General features: G+C 38.4%; 3 protein-coding genes across 5 annotated transcripts in view; 2 read left to right on the top strand and 1 right to left on the bottom strand.

The window, feature by feature from the left end:
- Positions 1 to 764: 764 nt before the first annotated feature.
- LOC145764440 (integrin alpha-X-like) lies at positions 765 to 12,053 on the top strand. The gene is made up of 11 exons (XM_082576054.1): positions 765 to 970; positions 2,826 to 2,896; positions 3,826 to 3,989; positions 5,513 to 5,642; positions 6,703 to 6,877; positions 8,640 to 8,709; positions 9,205 to 9,347; positions 9,914 to 10,019; positions 10,889 to 11,006; positions 11,289 to 11,380; positions 12,006 to 12,053. The coding sequence occupies exons 1-11, from the start codon at positions 765 to 767 to the stop codon at positions 12,051 to 12,053; spliced, it is 1,323 nt and encodes a 440-aa protein (XP_082432180.1).
- On the top strand, positions 12,054 to 21,433 carry LOC145765704 (phospholipid scramblase 2-like). 2 transcript variants are annotated; one of them, XM_082577528.1, is made up of 10 exons: positions 12,054 to 12,253; positions 12,709 to 12,810; positions 13,298 to 13,375; positions 14,700 to 14,829; positions 15,122 to 15,199; positions 16,794 to 16,870; positions 17,422 to 17,552; positions 20,073 to 20,275; positions 20,704 to 20,762; positions 21,302 to 21,433. In XM_082577528.1, the coding sequence occupies exons 3-10, from the start codon at positions 13,340 to 13,342 to the stop codon at positions 21,332 to 21,334; spliced, it is 747 nt and encodes a 248-aa protein (XP_082433654.1). In that variant the 5' UTR covers positions 12,054 to 12,253; positions 12,709 to 12,810; positions 13,298 to 13,339; the 3' UTR covers positions 21,335 to 21,433. The 2 variants fall into 2 exon arrangements, with proteins under 2 accessions (XP_082433654.1, XP_082433655.1); XM_082577529.1 differs by lacking the exon at positions 12,054 to 12,253 and adding an exon at positions 12,532 to 12,589.
- Positions 21,434 to 21,546: 113 nt separating this feature from the next.
- Positions 21,547 to 22,682, bottom strand: part of LOC145765700 (superkiller complex protein 2-like) — an 85,605-nt gene continuing 84,469 nt past the window's right edge. For both annotated transcript variants that reach the window (XM_082577520.1, XM_082577521.1), the window contains exon 29: positions 21,547 to 22,109. In XM_082577520.1, coding sequence (XP_082433646.1) covers positions 21,949 to 22,109 — 161 coding nt within the window. In that variant the 3' untranslated portion in view covers positions 21,547 to 21,948. The remainder of the gene's footprint in view (positions 22,110 to 22,682) is intronic.

Consider the following 22,682-nt stretch of genomic DNA (forward strand, 5'->3'; position numbering starts at 1 on the left):
TCTAAAGCTGTAAAGCAGAGACAGGTTTTTCAAACGTAGCTACAAGGAATAATAAAGATGATAGCAGGATATAACCATCTGATATAACTTTGGAAAAGTAATTTGGTTATAGGCTACTGCTGACAGATGATTGGCAACAATGTAATTAGGTGAAATGACATTAGTCAAAGATGACAAAGCTACATGAAGCATAATGAATGATGCTCATCAAGCTTTGTTGAATTACATTTTTATTCGTAAAACAGAGAGCTTCACCATTAGATACAAAGTTACATTAATGATTAAGGGAAGTAGATTCTTAGATTTAGTAATAGCCTAGTATGCTATATCATAATTACAACAGATTGTAATTTTCATAATTACAAAATACACAATATCGTTGCCTAATATCCTTTCATTACAATGTACTGTAATTGTTTGTGTATTAGTTACCTTGTTGAATGGGCAGTTTTTTGATAGTGAAAAACTTATGTTAGCTTAGCCTACTTGAGTGAGAAAATGATATAGCAAAAAAGGCCTTCGTTTCGTACAAAAAATGACTTAATTGTCATTATTTCACACATTTTAGTCAAAAGTGAGCTTTAAACTCCTAAACCAATCTTCACTGGTTGCTTATGTAGGCGAGGCCTACTCATTTAAACTAAAAGCTATCGGTAAATGTTGTAAAAGAAGTTTGGATAATTTTGATATTTCAGCATTGGTTCACTATCGAAAAGCAAAGGTTGTTTTATCTTTCCAAAGGAAACATCTTAATAGATTCAGCTATGTCTTTGATAGAAGTTTTATTGTTTGTGTCGTCGGTATTGGTGAGATTGGTACTGTCTTCTAACATCGATACTTCGGAAGACACAATACGCGTTGTGACGCCCAATCCAGAAAACACTTCCTTTCCATTGTTGAATCCAACGTACTTTGGATATTCTCTTCATATCAATAGAAGATCAGGTCAAGAACTTCTTCCTTCGCCAAGGTAAGGCAACAACTTCACTTTTCTGTTGTTGGAAAACAATTATGATTTTTCAATTTATACATAACTACAAATAACCATTATGATCAGATAATAACCATTGATGACCTCACAAAATGACATGGCCATAACAGGAAAAGGAAATGTTCTTAATGAGCAAGCAAATTGCAGGCCGTTTTGTTTTTTTAGCCTCGGCAATCGATTTTCTTTTCTTTACTCTTCTGAATTGATTTTGTGCGTTGCTTATGCAGCACTGCCAGCACATGTTTACCGGTTTTGACAATTTTTTTATTGAAATTTTATTAGTGCTTTATAATTAAAACAATAAATCAAATATAGTTATTACTATCTGAAGCCTTTACAAATTGTTTCACCTAACGGATCATCAGAAGGTCTTATTCAAATAGAAAAATAGATAAATTATTATCAAATAGATGATTCTATTTGAATAAGACCTTCTGATGATCCGTTAGGTGAAACAATTTATAAAGGCTTCAGATAGTAATAACTATATTTGATTTAATTCGCTCTGCTTTGCCTTTTTGCTTGGCATTGAGCACTTTTTGTAGTATTAATAGTTTTCATTGTTTTAATTAAAAGAATATGTTTTTTTGTTTTATGTTGTTCAGTTATATTATTGTGGTATTTACGTCTTGACAACGTCTGGAATTTGTGTTTGTTAGTTACGTCATCTGCTGCTTGATTAAGAAGCGCGATTCCTCTGGCACCGCAAGCAACCTTTCCATTTCAACTGCTTTGCCAGAGCGTCGCAGTCTTGTGTTTGAAACTATATGTTACTGTAGAAGTTTGTGTTGTATGCCTACTACGTTACCTATTGCTATTAGTTTGTCTTTAGTTCTTATTGTTTTGAGTTTCTATATTTCAGTGAATAAAAGCCTCAATTGGTTATTAAATGTTTCATCACAATTATCAGAACACAACCTTTTTTGGTAACAAAGTTTCTTTGAAGCTAATTCGTTGCATTGAATGATACCTAGTTGACAAGTTTCTATACAGGCAATATCTGCAGGTGATGATTACAAACGTAAAAAAAAAACAGTTTTGTTGGCTGGACTACCGCCGAAAAATATTTTATTTGGACCAGTATACAATCATCATACAACTTCAAAACCATAATGAAGTAAATTTAAGTTCGTTTTTAATTTTATTGGAATCGCAATAAACGTTTCAACTCAGTGATGTGAAGATAAAAGAAACTGCTTTTATGATTTTCAGCAAAACATAAAATGCCCTTTATTACGTCAAAACCTTGTTTTGCAATGAATCCTTCCCACAAGCTCCAATAGTGGATCGGCCAATCAAATTGTTTTACGGTGCATTTAGGTACAAAATGTAAATATGCTTCCAGGCCGCCATGCTTTGGATGCAGCATATAAAAAATCTGTATGCAGAAGGCTTTTATTTGTTAATATTTTTATGTAAATTATCGCTTGTGCCTTGGTCTGTGTTGTGACGTGGTTCATCCGTAGTGACGTAGTAATTCGTATTTCGGTGCAATACCGAGTTTTTGAAATGCTCGAGGAAGGCTAGTCGGCGTTATTGTGGCGCCCACCTTGTAGGCTATATCCGAAAACCTTTTTTAACATAATAGAGTCTATTGCGTTGTCTCGTTTATCTGCTTATTGTCCTACAACGTTGTATATTAAAAACTATTACAGGGCTGATGGGCGTTTCGGTTCGATTTTAGCCTTGAAGAAAAAAAGTCATACCGTGCGCATAGAATCCGTGCCACTGCTAACATGGAAACTATCTTGTGACAAAAACCACTCTTCAAAGCAATTTTTTATTAGTCTGTTGCTTAATATGTAAAAATAACTTTTCGTTTAATAAATTACAGTTTAATGGTTGGAGCTCCGAAGAGGATTAGCCGCAATACGTTGCTACCCCAAATCGATGCTGATAATTCTGGTGAGCTGTTAATACCTGAAATTATAATGGATTCGTTTTAACACTTCTTCTTCCGTGTCTCCGGAAGCGATCTTCTTTAGGGAACCAGTTTTTAATGTCCAGTTTTTAGGTTTAATGATATAGCATGAGTGTCCTAGTGACACTCGGGCTGTGCAATCTACCCTATGCTACAAACTTAAAGCAATTATTTTAGTGATTGCACTTAAATCATGCGATGTTGTAGATACTTATTGCAACATTGTCACGTTGGCAAGTAAAGTATACAAACCTCTATTACGTCACAAGCAACAACCAGCTTGATGGCAACCTACCCATGCGTAACGTGGTGTCAGAACCGTTCAGACGACTCAAATGTCACAATTTGTTTCTTTTCCGTTTTTCTGTCTCACAACAAATGTCATTCTTGTATCGAAACGACAACCTTACTGCATCTAAATATATCCAAAGGTTGTAAGAGACTACTGCCATCACTAGTGGATATTAAATTTACATTCAGCCATTGATATTTATAATTGACATTAGCAAGTTACGAGAAAACGGCAAGTTTTATTTTCTCATTCTAAAACTTTCTTTTTCGTTTTTCCACCACTGGACGTCACTAATCGCAAAGATGTTCTGTGAGTTTTTTTGCTCATCTGCAAAGGCTGAAATCAACATTGTAGTTGCTAAAATTTCTTGTTTTGTAATTTCTTTGTCCATGATGTTCTTTTGTTCGCCTTTCATTTTCGAAGATGGCCAACATTATTCTGAACCAAGTTTCAACATGCAACTGGGTGTGCGTGAGTACAAAGATGATTGATGAGGGCGATTCCTGCGGTGAAGTCTCTGTTGTGTAGGATAGTAACATACAACACTGGTTTATCGACTAAGTTCATTGCTGCCAGATGTTTGCCTTTAATGTTTCATTTTTTTAATGTTTTTGCAATTAGTCAATGGCCCTGTTGGAGGATTGTACAATTGTCCTCTTTTCTTCTCTCCGGCCCAATCTCGTACTTCTTGTTCGTCCGTAAACAATCCTTTGGAATTCGAACAAGGAGATAATCATGGAATGAATCTTGGAGTGCTTCCTACTCGAACTGGAACTGAGGCTATTGTAAGTAGCTATGTGACAACATAAAAACAGAAGTTGGTATAGAAGTACTTTATCTTATCCAGTTTTGGGTTTTAACCTACAACAGGGTAGCTATATAAAATGGAAAGTAGGCCTACTGTGCATCTCTCGCGCTTTTTTCAAAACAAAGGTATATTTATTCAAATTTAACCTCACAATGTTAAAAGATGTTGATGGTAACGAAAGATGTTGGCTTCAAGTCCAATTTTAGTTCGACATCGATTCAAGATGGTTCGGTCCACCTGGTTTGATCCAAGATGTTTGGCTCCACAATCCCAGTTGTTTTATTTCATTTTCCCAAAATCCTGTCCAGTTAGGGGGACAGTGATTAAAGAACCGTCATTTAAATGGCACAAGAATTGAAAAAAAAACGTTTCTTTTCACTGAGACCAGGCATACTAGCAAGTTTCAACACGACTTTTGAAACGATTTGTTTTGACACTTGTCACTCTGTCTTCTTGTCTGATTAATTGCAGTAAATATTTAGAGCAGTTGCAACTGCTTCATAAATAAAAACAGCAATAACTAAAAATAAATAGACTTCTGAAAATCACAAATTGTGTTACATTGATAATAATAGATATGATTTTTCCAAGATGTTGCAATTGGCCTCCGTTTGGTTGGTTTTGAATTTTTATCCTCGGACTGACCAAGCCTTGATTGGTTATTCCTGGTAGTTTCGCATACTTGGAGAGGCTCTTGACACAGGGCCGGTTACCAAGATTGACAGAGAGAAATGTCCCATTGTTGAAGTGTTTTTGCTTGAATGTCATTGTCATGCTTTAAGAATGTTATATTGTAAAAACATGAGTAGGCTTTTGCCTGTGGCAAAGCATATTACACGAAATTGTGCTGACCAATTTCTCCTCATTTCATTTTACTGTAATATTTTTATGTAACGAAATTCAATCTTTAAGGCCTGTCTTAAATTCTTCTAACTACTGTATGTTTTTTTTTGAATAGCTTGATGCAACTTTTCAACCTGGAAGCAAGAACCAACTTTACTAAGCCATATTTTATTTGTCTTCTCAAGGACATGTTGTTTATGTTTTACGTAATTACTTTCTTTATCACATCATGTTACATAAAATCCCACCTTGCTCTATTTGATATCTCCCCTACCTTCTCTCTCACTTGGTTCTGAGCTTCAGAGACGGGTTACGTTGAACCGATTGAGAACGGGAGTTGGGCGTTTTAATGCTTGCTTGGCACGTTTGGGCATGAGGGCCTCTGCTGTGTATCAGCGCGGTGTGACAAAGCAAACAGCCAACCACATCATCTTTGGTTGTCTCATGTATTCCCCTCTCAACGGCATGCCTCCGCAAACTTGATAATCTGACAAAAAATTATGAAATTTTGAGGACCAGGTCATCATAAAAAATTATGATGCCCTGACGAAAAACTGGCTCCAAGTTCTTTCATTCGGTTGATCACAAACTTTCTGCTGTGTGCGAACGACGAAGACGAAGAAGCTGACATCTTGAAACCGGCTTATCTATTTTCAGTCGTGTTCCCCAAACAAGAGACAAACGTGCGATGTACGCGGCATCACCCTCCACAACAATCCAGGGTTCTGTTATCGATCCACGAATCTTGGAAGATCTTGGATGAAAGATCCAAGAACCAGGGATCAAGGTGAGAATATCAAAAATTTCAAACAACCTTTGTTAAAATTTTAATTAACACTGTTTCTCAAGTATCGTGCATAAAAACACTTCAGGTCTATGCTCTTCTGGAGTAAAATCGTTTGAACATAGTTGATTGTACACCGTAAGAATGTACCATGTTTGTCCATAAACTAATCACTACTTTATGAGTGTCTATACGGTCCAGATTTTGGCCTGTTGTCAACTGATCGGAGTGTTCGCCAGCAGCAGCATTCACATGGGGGTCAAGATGGTGCTTTTGGACGCGGCTCCGGATAATTTTAGGGACCGAAGACCTTTAAGAACCCATCTTGTATTTTATGAACATAGGAAGTTTCTCTAAGAAGTATCTTAATTTTGGTCCGGAAGATATCATTGGTACAGGTCCTAAACTATCCTCTAAACGGCTTTGGCGTCGATACTTTCAGTTCAAAGCACGATGTTTCATCTTCTACTGAAATTATGCGACTAAGCCTTAGCAAGATACCAATAACACGTTTGAAAGTAACATTGTTCTTACCCTCCAGTCCATATAATCTTTATCGAATGGACATCACGAGACTTAATAAGGAAACTTTGGTCGTCTCGATAAGATTGTTGCATCACAAACATGAAAAACAAAGTAGCACAACCGGATATAATATTTTTTTTATTCAGACAAAAATTAATGCAAAGAAATACGTTGAAGGTTTTAACGGCAGAACTGTGCCCTTGCCAGGAAAAAATGATACGATTGCATGAGCAGGAAAACTGAAACAGCTAAAATGCTCAATATAAATCTTCACCTTTTGTTGATTGTGCACCACCTAACGGAGTGGATGGCCTGCGTGTCTTGAACGATGAAACCAAAGACTGGCTGCTTTCCGGTAGCCTTCCAATGTAGTGCGGAACATCTTTAATTTGAGTGGTAAAAGCATAGACTCTCGTGCTCAAAGGCTCATGCGACGAAAAAAAAATAAATAGAAAAACTAGATCTGGTTGTGTCACTTAGTTTCTCATGTTTGTTGTACCATAAAGTGAACGGTTTGCTAAGCCTCTATTCCTTGCAGTTTGCCCCACGACTAAGTTGGACCTGATATTCCTGTTAGACGGGTCAGGATCTGTGGGTCGGAATAACTTCCGCATCGTCCAAAACTGGGTAGTAGGAGTTAGTTCCCGCTTTGACATCGACAATGGGAGGACCCGGATGGGAGTGGTGCAGTTCTCAAGTTACGATTCTTCAAGGTCAGCATTATGACGTAGTTGTGCACTGTGACGCAACGTTGCTTGTTATTGGATAGCTTAAAATTTAATGAAGTAGTGATTGAAATAAAATAAAATAACAAAAATAAATTATTTACAATTTGTTCCGGCGGTTTGATTGCCCTCTTGATTTGTAATTGTGCTAACGTTGAGTTGAGTTTATACCTGCTTTCTTCTCCGTAACATGACAAGCCTTGCGATTCAAACGTTTTATTGTAAATTGTTGCTTCTGCCGAGTGGATGGAGCCGTTGTGTGTACAGAGACCACTTACCTTTGTGTTTAATTCAGTATTGGTAAAGCAAGCGAGAGAAATGCTAGGACAACTTTACGATATGTGTGTACTTTGAATTTGAGTTTAACCATTGTGAAGTTCATAAGTGCGTACAAAAAACTCAAAACAAAAAAAACCAAACATGATGATAAAATAGTAGTAGCCTACAAAACAATGTTGGTTATTATCTTCGTTTGTTACGTTACATTGGCAACACTATTTGCTTTGTTCAGCAATTTGAGGAAATCAAACGAAAGAACTTGACAAAACGTTTCTGATTTAATAACATTGTAAGTAAACAAACTGTTTGGATAGTAGTTGTTTATGCGCATGCAATTGGTTTAAATGGTCAACCTGGTCACGTTTATGGAATTTTTTTGGCCTCTTTTAGATGGTTATTACCAAATCGTGACAAGCTAGATCACGTCATGGGCATGGCTATTAATTCTTGCTGTCCAGCAGCTTGCAACTATCTTCAAAAAGTTTATTTTACCTTCAGATTGTTCTACTTATGTGCAGTCATGGTTCGTGTAGCCTAATTGAAGCCGGGGTAGGCTTTCTCCAAAAGAATCTAAAATGTCCCAAATGTAACCAATATTTTAAAGTCAAGGTTGGACTCATTAGCCATTTAAGAACTCACCGTTACTGCTTTTGTTGCGAAGACTATCATCCTCGAAGAAGAGGAATAGTCATGATCAGCCTTCTTGTATTCCTGCATACAATTGCAAGATTTTCATTTTCTGTAGCTTAGTTCAAGTCAATGAGCTACTTGAGTTGACGTTGTTTTGTTATTGAATGTTTTGCCAAAAAACATAGCCGAGCGGTGAGCGCCCTGGATTGACACTTGAAAGGACGCCGGTTCGACACCGCTTAAGAGCATGCGGCTGTGTCTTTGGCAAGACACTTAAAGGCATGCTTGAAGGTGGTCACGACGACTGGCTTCCTTGCCTTCTAGTTTACTTAATCTAAATCTTCAATCATCTGGCGTAAGCCTGAATGTTGTCATTGAATGTCTTGCCAAAAATCACAGCTGCGAGTTCGCGACAAGACAAAGCTATAGCTAGCTAGATTTCAGTTGGTGTGAAAGCTGGAACCAAGCATCGACTAGATGCTTTTACCGCTAAAACACGCAGCCGCCATAACAACAATGTATTGTTGCGGGATTGTATTGCAAAGCCCCTGTTTCGACGCCCTTCATAAGACAAAGATGACGCGAACTGGATGACTAATCAATTCAGTGGCTGCTCGACACCTTCCCAAATATTTAACTAAAGTCACCGGTACTGCTCAAGGGAAGAGCGCCTCGACCCTTGGAGTGGCGAAACAGAAAGGTTTACATGAAGAAGAAATAAAAGTTTTTCTAAATCAAGACAGTTATTATTATATACAGGAGGAAAAAGTTATTACATAAAATCATTACGAATATTTAATGCATAAAATTATATTCTCTTTGACCCATGTATACTTTGCAGACCCTTGAACAGACAACGCAATATTGTCACTGAAATCCGACTCGGACAACATACACAAAGACGATTCACGGTAATTTGACTATTGGTTAGGGAAATCCCTCTAGTAGGAATAGTTTTGTAACCGTTTGCATTTCACGACTCAATCAATTTTAAGAAAGTGGACTACTGCCTTGCTGTGCAGGAATCACATATTTATCAGGCTACTTCACTTTGAAAGAAGGAATGATTTATTTCATTTGATTGATTGTAGGAATCTTTTTGTGCAGTTTCCGTTTGTTATTGAAGTGTTGTCTGCAAATTATTCCAACCTATACCATCCGCGGAATGGTGAGCTGTCCTGAAATGCGTTGCTGAAGCTCACACTCCGAAAGTCGAACCAGCGTCGCTTGACCTTGCAGTTTCTCGTTCAAGAAACATGCAGTGCCTGTGGCCAGTAATAACTATTGACATCTTGTTAACCCGGTACTGGTTTTTACTAAACTGAGTTAGATTGATTTCTGATCAAATAAAGATCCATGTCGGATTCAGTGACTGTTAACTTGTTTTAACCGTTTTTGCTTTCCAGCTTGGAGTGTCTGGAATCAGGCTGCAGGGAAGGTCAACGTACACAGCACACGCCATCAACTACACAGTGGGAGAATTCCAAAATTCCAGACGATTCGACGATCCCTTAGTAGCCAAGGTGCTGATCCTACTGACCGATGGAGTGTAAGTCCCTCAATCTTCTCTTGAGCAGGACGTAGCCACCGCAGAGGGCTTAGAAAGCAATCGCTCTCCCACAATTTTATCTCTCCCCCAAAAAAAATAATTACAATTGATTTTATTTTATTACAACATCTTAATACCATTTGTAATTCATGTTCAATGACGTTTGCCTTCCAATAGTCGCTTTTTCCCCCAAAATTTTCTTTTTAGCAACTTCATTGATCTTGAAATTTCGCTATATCGCGTTATTGCCTTATCGCTTGTATTGCCTCAGTATAATGGACTTGTAAATATTTCGATCTAGATTCTAGAATATCAGATTGCTTGTTGTTTCTCATCAGCCAACTTTCGATTTCCGGTTCTGCAGACAAAGCGTTCGTGCCAACGGAGAGTCGCTGGGGTCATTGTTATGTCACAACTTAGTTATTCTGATTCTTCACCTGTGAATAGTTAAATGTTTCCGATAACTGATTAGCAAGGTGAAAGGTTGAAGGTGAAAGGTTGAAGCAACACTTCTCAGTATTCAGACAAATGCAGCATAGAAGGTTGAACATCTTTCTTTTCTTCAGGGCAAGTGACAGCCCATTCCTTTCTGCCAGTGCCAACTACGCAAGATCCCAGAACATAAGAACGTTTGCCGTTGGAGTGGGGAATGCAGATATTGATCAATTAAAGGTAAGTTGACATAAGCATGAGTTCAGATTGTTTAGAAGTGTTTTTGTTTCTACAATCAAAACAAACAATTTTTAATTTGTATTTTTATGGCAAAAAATCATGAAAAGAAGCAAGTAGCTAATTATGAAAAAATTAAAGTCACTCAACTTTGTCGTTTCTAAACAATCATTGCAAGAGGAAAGATACTTGTTTCATTTTCTTTGGCCTATTTCAATTCATTCAGGACAACCCTTTTCATTCTTAAAAAAACATTTTTTTTGAACTAGGTTGACAACTGATTGGAACAACAGAGACGTTTTGAACACAAACATCTTTATTTAACAATTAGGCAGGCTGTGAAAAAATACATTACTTAGACTTAGATGGAGGTAGTCTGCTTAACCAGAGTTTAAGAACTGTATGTTCGACAATAACGTAAATATCTGGCATCTCTGGTGTGGCAGAGTTGCCCAACGCTTGCATTAATAATCAAATGATGCAAGTCGTTCAATCATATTTAAGAATTCTGAAGTTCTTATTGCAATGCACAATAATTATGTTATTCGTGATTGGCAAATATGTAAATTCCATACTTAGTACACTTAAAGTAACTTACATCTGAAAGTTAAAATACAATTTGTTTGGCAAACCTAGCAACTTCTGAACCCCGGTAACTTTTGGGCCGCGATAACTTATGGGCCACGTTAACTTTTGGGCCACGGTACCTTCTGGACAACAGTTTCGGCTGGCTAGACTATTGCATCGGCATAAGACTAAATTAGACAAAAATAGATTGTTTTTGAGCATTTCTTCTTTTGAACTGATATCACGAACCAAAACTGATCTACCGAAGCTCTAAAAGTCTGAATTAAAATTTTTCTCTCTTTCAGACCATAGCCACGGGGAACTTAACGTCTAACGAGAGAGTCTATTCTGTGGAGAATTTTGACAATTTAAGCGCAATCACAGATCAGCTGCAGAACGCTATTATGACGTTTGCGATAGAAGGTAACAATGACCACGTGATGGAGATGGTGGGGTTAAAAAAAGAAAATCGAATGCCTTCACTGGTTTCTGTTCAGTAATGATAGAAATTATTATAAAAGACAAAAGTAATAGGCTGTAAAGGTGATATCATTAATAATATTCAGCAGTTCATTTTAAAGCTTGTTTATTGTCAGCATTTGAAGCAGTACGTTATGTTCATTTAACAAAAACCACAGACAACCACAAAAGTTTGTTTGAGTTGTTTAATTTTTTAGTTTTTTAATTAACAAAATTTTTCCGCAGGATCCGCTAATCCGACGGACGTGAACCACGATTTTGAATATGCGGAATACGGATTTTCTTTCCAACCTTCTAAGATATTGCGAGGAAGGAGGGTAACTACTCTTTTAAATAAAGTTGTCATTTGTTTCAATAGGCAACAATTTGCCTTGTTAGCAATTAAATCTAATATCTGTGAAGTCATAATTATATCAGTTATTTCATTTTTCATTGTCCTTGTTTTTGTTTTTGTTTGCATGATCATGAGGTTAGCCTAGAGACGCAATGCAGCAGCGACGTTTAACAGCGAAAAACAGAAATTAGTCAACAACAAATAGTTTGAGAACGAAAGGTATATGCTGTGATTTAGGCCTACTTAACACGTGTATAACAGCTATCCCTTGTCGTTTTTTAAATCACTATTAATGCCGCCAGTGTGACATAGCAAGTATGGCAAAGGCATTGCGATTAAGTTTCAATTAACATTGAGGGAAAGCATCTTGCGTGAGCCGCAGTGGAAAATATGACCAAGAAACCAGAAAGTCAATGAAGTAGACTGGATGATTCAGAAACATTATGGGACACACGTATTGAAGGTATGCAATTGTGTATTAGCGCCGCCTTAGATTTGTGCATTTGTGGAATTAAAAATGGCTTCAGAGTTTTCTTTTTCATAATTTAGACTTAGAGGACAATTTAAAAAATAGTTTGACAATTACGATCAAAGTGTTAACGTTTCAGGAAACGTGGCAGTTGGCGTCTTCACACCAAGCAATATTTAGGGTGTGAAATTTTCAACAGTTCACATCATGCCAGGCTTTGGAATGAACCAACGAAGCGTGACAGTGACGTAACAAACATAACAATTGTTGTCGTCCACTTGAGACTTTCCATCTCGTTGCATCCAGGTTGAAATGATCACGTGACCACTCCTCATCCCGAACTGAAAACCGTTGCCATAGAAATAAAGAAATTTAACTCACAACAAGGTAAAATAAAAAACATTTAATTTCACCACTGTTCTTCCTTGAACAACTGGTTGCTTTAATCTGATGCATTCCCAGACTCACGTTGTTGCAATATATTTTAATTTTTAAAAAGGTTCTTTCAAATCTTTTTTTTAAAACCAATGTTTCACCCACGATGGAGATGACCATATTCATTGCACAAACAAATAATTTTAAACCAGTACAAATTTACTGGTAGGTTGAGCATTTGGGATAAATTCACCAGCACGGGCGATTGCTTAACCTTTGAAATAGATGTGAATGTAAACCAACATCTCAATTCAGTTCATTTCTATCAACACCACATAATAAAAAAAGGTAAGATATTGTCAAACCAAATTTACCTTTTGGAAGTTGCTATCTCGCGACACGTGAGATCAGCAATGACCAAACAACAACGCCTTGGCTATTGTTGTGATGTTTCATGTCATCACCAGATACACAATGGAACGCTATTCACATCATACAATGGCTGCAACTCAATACGGACCCGGGTTGTTCTGGTGTTCTAACTTCCACTGCTGCTTTTGAAGGCATTGGTGAGTAAAGCAAAGATTACAACAAGCTGTGAAAGTTAAATTTTACGCTAAATTAGAGCTTGCTTCCTCGTATATGCATCACGGCTTGTTAGCGTTTAGAAAAACGATTTACTTTCAAAATAGCAATTTTTTTAGAAAGGTTTAAGCAAAACTGTTACCAGGGAAGGTTCAAGAGGCACTACTTGTTTTGAAAAATACTTTGCGTATATTGCATATTCTCATACATTTTTCTCTTACTTTTACCTTTGAACTTCAAAGCTTTCCAGCTACAAGGTGCACGATAATGTTGCAATATCGATGACTTCAGCAACTGACGTTATATATTGAACCCTAGAAAAAAAAATTATAACATACGATGGAATAACTGTATGCATAGCCTACCGTAAGGCCATAGGCTAGAAAAACGTCCCAAACATTTTAGCCTACATACCAGAGTTTTTTGTTTGCTTTATCTTAACCTACAACACTGACATTGTTTTATATTCAGAAAAACGCTCTTCCCAAAGTAAGCTTAAATTTAAAATAAAAGATGAACAAAATACATACCAGCCAACCAGTAGCGGGGGTGAGTGCGAGTTGGTAGGCTACAAATAAGATTTACCTATTGTAGTATCAATACAACACAAGTATGAGGTGAAATATGCTTTGTACACTAAAGGAGTAGGTGGGGACACTATAGGAGTAGGTGGGGACACTATAGGAGTAGGTGGGGACACTATAGGAGTAGGTGGGGACACTATAGGAGTAGGTGGGGACACTATAGGAGTAGGTGGGGACACTATAGGAGTAGGTGGGGACACTATAGGAGTAGGTGGGGACACTATAGGAGTAGGTGGAGACACTAAAGGAGTAGGTGGGGACACTAAAGGAGTAGGTGGGGACACTATAGGAGTAGGTGGGGACACTATAGGAGTAGGTGGAGACACTATAGGAGTAGGTGGGGACACTATAGGAGTAGGTGGGGACACTATAGGAGTAGGTGGGGACACTAAAGGAGTAGGTGGGGACACTATAGGAGTAGGTGGGGACACTATAGGAGTAGGTGGGGACACTAAAGGAGTAGGTGGGGACACTATAGGAGTAGGTGGGGACACTATAGGAGTAGGTGGGGACACTATAGGAGTAGGTGGGGACACTATAGGAGTAGGTGGGGACACTATAGGAGTAGGTGGGGACACTATAGGAGTAGGTGGGGACACTAAAGGAGTAGGTGGGGACACTATAGGAGTAGGTGGGGACACTATAGGAGTAGGTGGGGACACGTCAGATAATTTTTAAAATTTTACTGAAACTCCAAGAAACTTCTTTAACAAATTGTTGACTTCTTTTTTTGGTCATAAAAGAGAAAAATAGTTAAAACTTTTACTTTTGATTCTATTTAAACCAAACCTTTCAACTCCAATCTTCACAGAGAGCTAGGTTTTAATTTAATGAATTGGTCAAATGCAAAGCGTCCACTCTATCAACAAAGAAACAGCAATGAGCCACCAAATTGGATCATGCGCATGTGCAGATTAGGGTGAGGATTACAGTGGCTAAAAAGATTGGCGTTAGGTCATACAAACCTATTTGGACACCTAGCTACGACATTGCAAGTAGGCTTTCGACTCATCGATGTTCGTAGCGGGTGCAATAAGTAGAGTGGACGTAATGGTTGCTGAAAAGCGGCTGAGAAAAATGAACTGGCCACCCTACTCTTTTTACTGCTGAAAGTCTGGTATAGTGAGAACCTTATCTTCTCATCTCCCCATGCTTGGTAGTAGGCTACATTTTCGTAGGCTACTAAGCCCTACTGCAGTGAAATTTCGATATGTTTCCGTATTTCTGACAGTGGAAGCTCAAGTGCAGTGCTCAATTTCATGAATGTTCAACTCAACTTTCAATTACAGGTTTATCCTCAAACTGTGCAACCAGACTGGATGGCTATGCCACAGATCGGCTATGACTGCCCTCCGGGACTGGAGTACTTGGTCCACCTTGATCAAGTTCTGATTGAACAGAAAGTGGATATCGTAGAAGGTAGCAGCTGCTTCAAACATTTGATTTCTAAAATGATTAAAACAAAATGGGGTGTGGGCTTGGTCAACGGATTTAAAACAGTTTTCCTATTAGCGATCCCTAGTGGATGGAATAATTCGCAGACAACAATCGGAAACTTCTCTCTGTCAATCTCAGTAACAGGCTCTGCGTCAAAAACTCTACAAGTATGCGAACCTACCAGGATTAATCTTTCAGAGTTTATCAGTCAGAAGATAAAGATTTAACTAATTAAGTTAACCAAGTTTTTTGTTTCAAATATTTTATTTTTCAGCTATTACTGGCTTTGAGCGAGAAAACAAATTCAAAATATTGAACAAACAAGGCCAGCAGTGTTACTTCGCTTATGAAGGTAATACAGTGGGCTATATAAAGCGTTTATATATAAAGTGTAATATCTGATATTATTATCCTACTGTTTGAATTCTAAAAAATAAGATAATAATACAAATATAGTATAGCTTCAGTAGGCCTAATTAATTTTCAATATACAGTAGACAAATAAAACCTAGCAACCACACGGCATTTAACATAATGTAATAACTTGAAAATAAACTAAAAATTACAAACGTTTTCGGCGATACTCATGTTAGCCCTTATCAAGTAACCAACTGACTGATGTTTTACATAAATTGAAATTACAAAACTGATCTGCACAAACGACAAAAGAAATTGTGTATGTAGGCTAGATCACTTTTGTAATTTCAATTTATGTAAAACATCAATCAGTTGGTTACAAAGGGCTAACATGAGTATGGTCGAAAACGTTTGTAATTTTAATTTATTTTTATGTTATTACATTATGCTATGCATGCCGTGTGGTTGTTAGGTTTTATTTATCTATTATTTAAGGAAATCACCTCTTTGCCAAAAACGTAATTCTCAATATGTTAACAACCATATTAAACCGTGTGCGGCCATTTTGCCGAAAGACATTTTGCCGAAACCCATTTTGCCGAAAGACATTTTGCCGAAAGGACATTATGCCGAAGGACATTTTGCCGAATGGACAAATTGCCTAAAGGACTAATTGCCGAACGGACTAATTGCCGAAAGGACTAATTGCCGAATGAACAAATTGCCGAAACAATTTGGAAAAAAATTACTTTGAAGTGACACAAAGTCTCGTTACTATGCAAGCAGTGCATTTGAAATAGAATCACTTTGCTACTCTTTGTTTGCCTAAAAATTACTTTGAAGCAACACCAAGTCTCGTTACTATGCAAGCAATGCCTTTGAACTGATAATTATTTTGAAGTGACACCAAGTCGCAAGTCTCATTGCTATGCAAGCAATGCCTTTGAACTGATAATTATTTTGAAGTGACACCAAGTCTCGTTACCATGCAAGCAGTGCTTTGAAATACTGTAGTAATTACTTTGCTACTGTTGTTTGCCTAAAAATTGCTTTATATACAGTATCCACAGTTTTTGGAAATCAGTATTAGTTTGAAGTGACACCAAGTCTCATCTATAAGTATAGGCTATAGGCTATGCAGTCTCCACAGGTTTTGGAGATCAGTATTAGACGTTCGCTTATACATATAACACTTCTGTCGGATACTTACGCGCTGTCGCACATAATTTGTGAGTGAAATCTGTTTGTGAATGACATTTATGTGTTATTAGGTTATGATAATACATAAAATGCATTTGTATAATTTCGGCAATTTGTCCATTCGGCATTTAGTCCTTTCGGCAAAATGAGTTTCGGCAAAATGTCCATTCGGCAAAATGTCCGGGTACCTATTAAACAACCATAATAAAGTTGTATCAGCTAAGCTGCGTTCTTGCCTATTGCACGAAATGTTATTCGAAATAGAACTGTTATCCTTAGAAGCCATAACATCACTCATCACTCTAGTTTGTAAAGTGTTAGTTATAACACACAACTGCAAAGTGGAAGGACTTTTCAGTGCGCCACTCAACTCTCCTCTTTGTTCATAGAATCTGACACATGTTCAAGACAATGCTTGGGGCCGGCACGAGGGTTTGAAATGCACATTGTCGACAACGCGGGAAATGTAAGAATATTTTACCATTGCGTCATGTTTATTTATGTCTCGGGAGTTCTATAACCTAATCAACTACGCTAACATAGAGCCCAAATTGGCATTTTGTTTATGCTAATTCCGAGAAAAGACATCTGCTACTACTGAAGCTACAAAGACAATTAAATTTCTAAAAAGGCTTTCTTAATTCGAAGATAAATATTTCCAAAATCAATCAAATTAAAAATTAAGCTTCGAATGGTTGGTTGAATCTTTATCCTGGGACTGAAAAAGTCTCTGATAGGTTATTGACAGCTTCGCGTAGGCAACTTGAAGAGGCTTTGAACCACAGAATAAAGTTTCCTATTGTCGAAGTGGAGTAGTTGTTTGTGAATTATTCTATCCACTAGGTGTAGATGAATGTAGAGCAGTCCTCCGAGTGTGTTGCACATTGCACAAGCGCACACCTCGAGAGTCAAACCAGCGTCGCTTGATCTTCAGGTTTCCTCTTCCGCAAAGTTGGGCACTCAAACTGAGCTATCGAGGCGGAAATACTTATATAACTTCCATTGAAATTTATCTAGGAAGTACTTCGAGTGAATCGTCCCTACAAGGCTTTGGGGGGTTGCTGCTGGTGCGCGGGCTACGAATCATGTGCAGCCACCGTGGAAGTGGAGGCCCCTATTGGGAACCCAATTGGTTCGATTAGACAAGGGTGAGTTTATTCAACGTTCCTCAGGCCGAAGGTCAAACCAAAGCGTATGATTTTGTGACTTTGAAAACGCGGTCAATGTTGTAGCACTTTGGCATTATGAATGTATTTCATCATTGAGAATTGACCTTGGTCAAAGTTGTCTGCAACTAGCTCCTCCTCTCAAAATTACTCATTTGGTTGGTTTTGAATCTTTATCCTCGGACTGACAAAGCCTTGATAGGTTATTCCTGGTAGTTTCGCATACTTGTAGACTAGAGGATTTTGACGCAGGGTCGGCAACCGAGATTGACAAAGCGAAGTTTCCGATTGTTGAAATGTTGTTGCCGGGGAAGTATTTCATCCATTAGGTGCCGCTGAATGGAGAGCAGTCCTTAGAATACGTTGCTCAAGCGCACACCCCGAGAGTCGAACCAACGCGGCTTGATTTTCAAGCTACTTCGTTCATGAAGTCACGCGCCAACCAACTGAGCTATCGGGGCGGACATTTAACGCTACCCCGGGCAATTTAACATCATTTATTTGTATGCTATTTACCATTAACAGTAAGCTAACAACAGTGTTGTACGCGTCATTGAAATATATTGACGGCGTCAGCGTCAGCGCGAATTGCCTAAAAACTTGACGGCGTAAAGTACTGCGTAAGCTCTTAAAGAAATTGACGGCGTCAGCGTCAGCGCTAATTTCTAGCGCTATTTTTTGCCAGCGTCTTATAAAACGGAAATATCTCAACCAAGTTTAGGCTAACAATAGCTATAAATGAAGAGCAGGTAGGCCTATTATGTTTTGAGACTGTATTGTAATTAGCTACTTAACTTATTAGTAGGGCCATTTTAATTTAACCCAGCCTAAAAAAAAAATTTCTGACTTTATTTTTATCAAATTTTGACTTTATTTTGAACTAACGAAATTGCTTATTTATAGAGGGTACAGTTTTTTCTTGAATTGATACCACTTACCAAAACATAATGATGTGTCGATTTCAGACCCAAACGTAATACTTTGTCGAAAAGTCAAGGTGTTTTATGGATTATAAAAAGTTCGTTGTGTTTTATAGCGATAGGAAAATCTCCACAAATCTAACTTTTGCTGAAGACAGAAGACGATTTAGCTTGCTTAGGCATTTTTGTACTACAGAATGTCATTAGGCTAGGCTATTCCTAAAATCAAAACTGTTGATCTTCGAAAAGACCATATTTGTGAAGAGGGAGTGTTTCATAAAAATTATATAACGACGTAACAATGAATAAACAAAGGACAATTTGCGATAAAAGTTACTGCTGATCCGTGGTCATTGTGACATATTCCTGCTTTTATGGGTTAATATGGTTTAATTGTGTCGCAGTTCCTGATTTGCAATGCTTCCACGAGGATTTTGACAAAAATTACTCTCTAGAAACACAGAATTAAGTTTGTTAAAAGCCATAATTTGACAAATTTCGACTTTATTATCAATTTTGACTTTATTTTGACCTATAAACTTCTTAGAAACAGTCCCTTAGGTGCTGAAAACAACTTTATTCTTTGATTTGTGGATAAACGAAGTCCTTAAAAAATTTTGACTTTAGGCCTATTGACTTTTGCGGGCCCTGCTTATTAGTTATTTCCTTGCAGAAAAACAAGTATTTCAAAACGTTTGTCTGACAATCTGCTGCGTTTGGGACGCGTATTGTCCTTTCCAAGTGACAACATGCGTTCCATAGCAGCGCTGGTTGGTATAGGTGTGTTGTATTTCAAAAACAAGTTGAAAACGTTTGGGCTACTCGAAAAGGTATCACTGTTCCAAGCGTGCTGTGATAGTTTAGCATGTATAAATATTTTAGCGAGGTCCACTGCACCAATATCGCTCTTTTCAGGGGCATAAAGCTCTTGAAAGAAAGTATCGTCAACGTCCGCGATGCCATTCATGGATTTTTCGCTTTCTGTCTCTGATCCCTCGTTCTCAATACATGTGTGATCACCATTTGGCGAACTTCTTTCGCATGTATTCCAGGGAGCCATTCCAACCAACGCAAAAACTGGTAATTCGGATGAGTCGCGTTGGCCAGAATACATTGTGAAACTCTTATTGTGTAACGAGATTTTCCATGAAAAAAATTGACGCATAGCGCTTAAAATCGGCAAAATAGTTGACGGCGCTATCACTTCCGTCAACTGAAAAATAAATTGACGGCGCTAGCCTCAGCGTCAACGTACAACACTGGCTAACAATTTATTGCTTCAACCAATCATAATTCAACGAGGTCACTGCTAGCAGCGATTTTAAAATTTTCGCTAGTTCTATCAGTCGGTATTGCCTAGCCTACTAATTTTTTTCCCTATAGCCTACTGAAGAATAATATGATCAGACCTTAAGTATCGATGCAAACTACCAAGAGAAGTGGGAGCGTCACCGCAGAATGGCTGAACATTGAATAACTCTGATGATGTCAAGGCCCTGGGCGACAAATGAATGATGTTAATGATATATTTGAACAATTTTGTTGTACGTAACAAAATTAAACATATTCTTGTACCTTGCAGAGCTAGTGGTTGCGACCCGCGCTTTCAAGTCCTGGACAGCTACCGGAAACCTATCTTCCACATGGAAGGTCCCTGCTGCATGTGCCTGGAAGTGGAGTTCGAGATCCTGACTATTGGACCTGGAGAACCAGTGGGGCGTCTCATCAAGCATTACTCCGGACTGGGGAAGGAAATAATTGGCGCTACCAACTTCTCCTTGTCTTGTAAGTTGTTAATTCATTTTATTTCGTCAGTTGTGAGCGATTGCAGTCTGCACTGGTAACTCCACTTGATGGTCGTAATTTTGATCAAGAACAACCTTTTCGATACGATTTGAAAGTGAATTACAGTATTGCTGAAGCCCACACATGTGGTGTTAGATTCACGTTTCCTTGGTAAAGGTTTGACTGTGTCGGTGACATATTATTATTGAACTCAGACTTGTTCACATATCATAAAACGCCGAGGAAAGAGTCTAAACTAATATCGTATTCTAAAGGTAGGGGACAATTGCTTCCAGAAAATCTGACTTTTCTTCAGAGAAGAAAATAAAACGCCCTTAAAAGGGGGCTTAGTTCGTACAAACGCTGTTTTGGCATCATGTGATGTTAGAACAACTACAGTTTCCGAACTTTCTACTTATACTTTCCAGTTCCTACAGACCTTGATGTGAAAATGAAGGCGAATCTCATAGCAGCTGCCTTTCTATTGGTGAGTGACTTTATTCGTATCAAGTTTTTTGTTGCAATTACAAGTGGTTTGCTTTTAGCGCTTCACCACATCACTCAGTCAACGACATGGCTGGCTTTCCAGAGATGACGTCACTTCAACGCATTACCATCTGTTTTCTTTCGTTGTACTGTTTCACTTCAACAGGTTTGGTTTTGAATCTTTATCCGCGGACTGACAAAGCCTTGATAGGTTATTCCTGGTAGTTTCGCATACTTGCAGAGGCTCTTGACGCAGGGCCGGTTACCGAGATTGGCAGAGTGAAGTTTTCCGATTGTGGAGCCGCCTGATCTTGAGCCGGGCGCGGAACCACTGAGCTAACGGGGCGGACAGCACATTGAATCCGTCATAATGCATAGTGTTGGACAACCTGCTTCATTTAAGTTGCTTCAGGATGGACACCTCTTCACAAGTAGGCTATAAAATAACTGGCCGCGCATTTTATTGTTGCTGTTTCAGACATTGCAAAAAACACAAAGGCTTTTATTCAAAGACTGGTAACATGTCGATATATTTTGCAGAACATGTTGTACTTCGAGCAAAACCAGCAGTGACTTTCCCTCGGGGAGCGGAGGACACAGTTGCACGCCGTTGTACCGTATTTTTATATTTTGCATGGTGTCGTTTTCATTGTGTAGAGATGGAATAACACAATCGAAAGTGTTCTTTAGTTACTGTACTTTCCGCACCATTTTCATGAGTTAACGTGCGCGCATAAACGCTCTCATGTCAGAGCTGTATGCGACACATAGCACGCTATTGTTTGAGCACTTGGTTTAAGTGACTTTTATTAATACGCAATTTTAAATTACAGTAAATGATTTTTTTTCTTTCTATTGTAGATGTTACATCCCACCCCCCAACATCGCTCTGTTGGGGGTGGTGCTTTACTTTCTGATGAACTCCCAAAGTAAACAACACGCCACTCATTGAATCAATTACGCATAAGCCACGAAAGGTGGAATGACTAATTCTTAAAAGGAGTCTTTGCAAATGTGACAGCACCCACGATTTTGTCACATATTTCCAACTATTGTCTAATAATTGCACTTCTACCAGTATGAGCACTACCAGCAGGGACACGGCGACATGTTTCGAAGCTGGCATCCTCAAAACTCCCAGATCTTCTTTGCTACAGCACTACAGTGATTCACCACCGATTGCTCCCTCACTGCGTGTAGAGGCTCGCGGCGAAGACGATGTCCCTTTTGACTAGCTCCGAACACTTCTCCATCTTTGAGTAGAGGGTCGGATCGCCGATGACGCGCGCGGCGTTTCTGACGTCACGACACAGTTCATTCAGTCGCTGTATCGTCCGCACGATGACACCTGAGCAGATCATCAACACATGAATGCCATCAAGGCTGTCCCAACTGGCGATAAGTCAGCCGCAAGACGGCTATCTGGTGAAACCATCTGACCGATGGGTTGTGAGTTCGACACTCACTCAAGGCCTGACGCAGTGTATTTGATAAAATACTTAATGACATGCTTGAAGGTAGAAACAAAAATAGGATTTTCCCTGTTAACTTGATTCGAATTACAAACTGGAAGTCGATTCAAATAAAGCTATTCCCAGAGAGCAAAGCAACCGTTTTTACAATGATTTGCTGTCTGGGTTCGTCAGAAGATCATTAAAACTCTAATAATCAAGCGGTCGCCAACACAAGCGGTCACTTTTGTGGCACTTTCTGTGACGTCCATTCTAATACGTCAGTGACCTCAGCCGCAGGTCCCATTTTAAAATGAGGGAACCAGCTAGCCATACAAGCCTCTGGGTGTGGTTAGGTAGAACATAACGTACGCAGTAAATCTTTTGCAAGGTTTTGTTATCTTTTCATAAGAAAAATAGTATGGCCTATAGTAGATGTATCATAGTAACATATACCAGGTAATATTTAT

The sequence above is a fragment of the Aplidium turbinatum genome, chromosome 2, assembly GCF_918807975.1.
Source record: "Aplidium turbinatum chromosome 2, kaAplTurb1.1, whole genome shotgun sequence".
Lineage (NCBI taxonomy): Eukaryota > Metazoa > Chordata > Ascidiacea > Aplousobranchia > Polyclinidae > Aplidium > Aplidium turbinatum.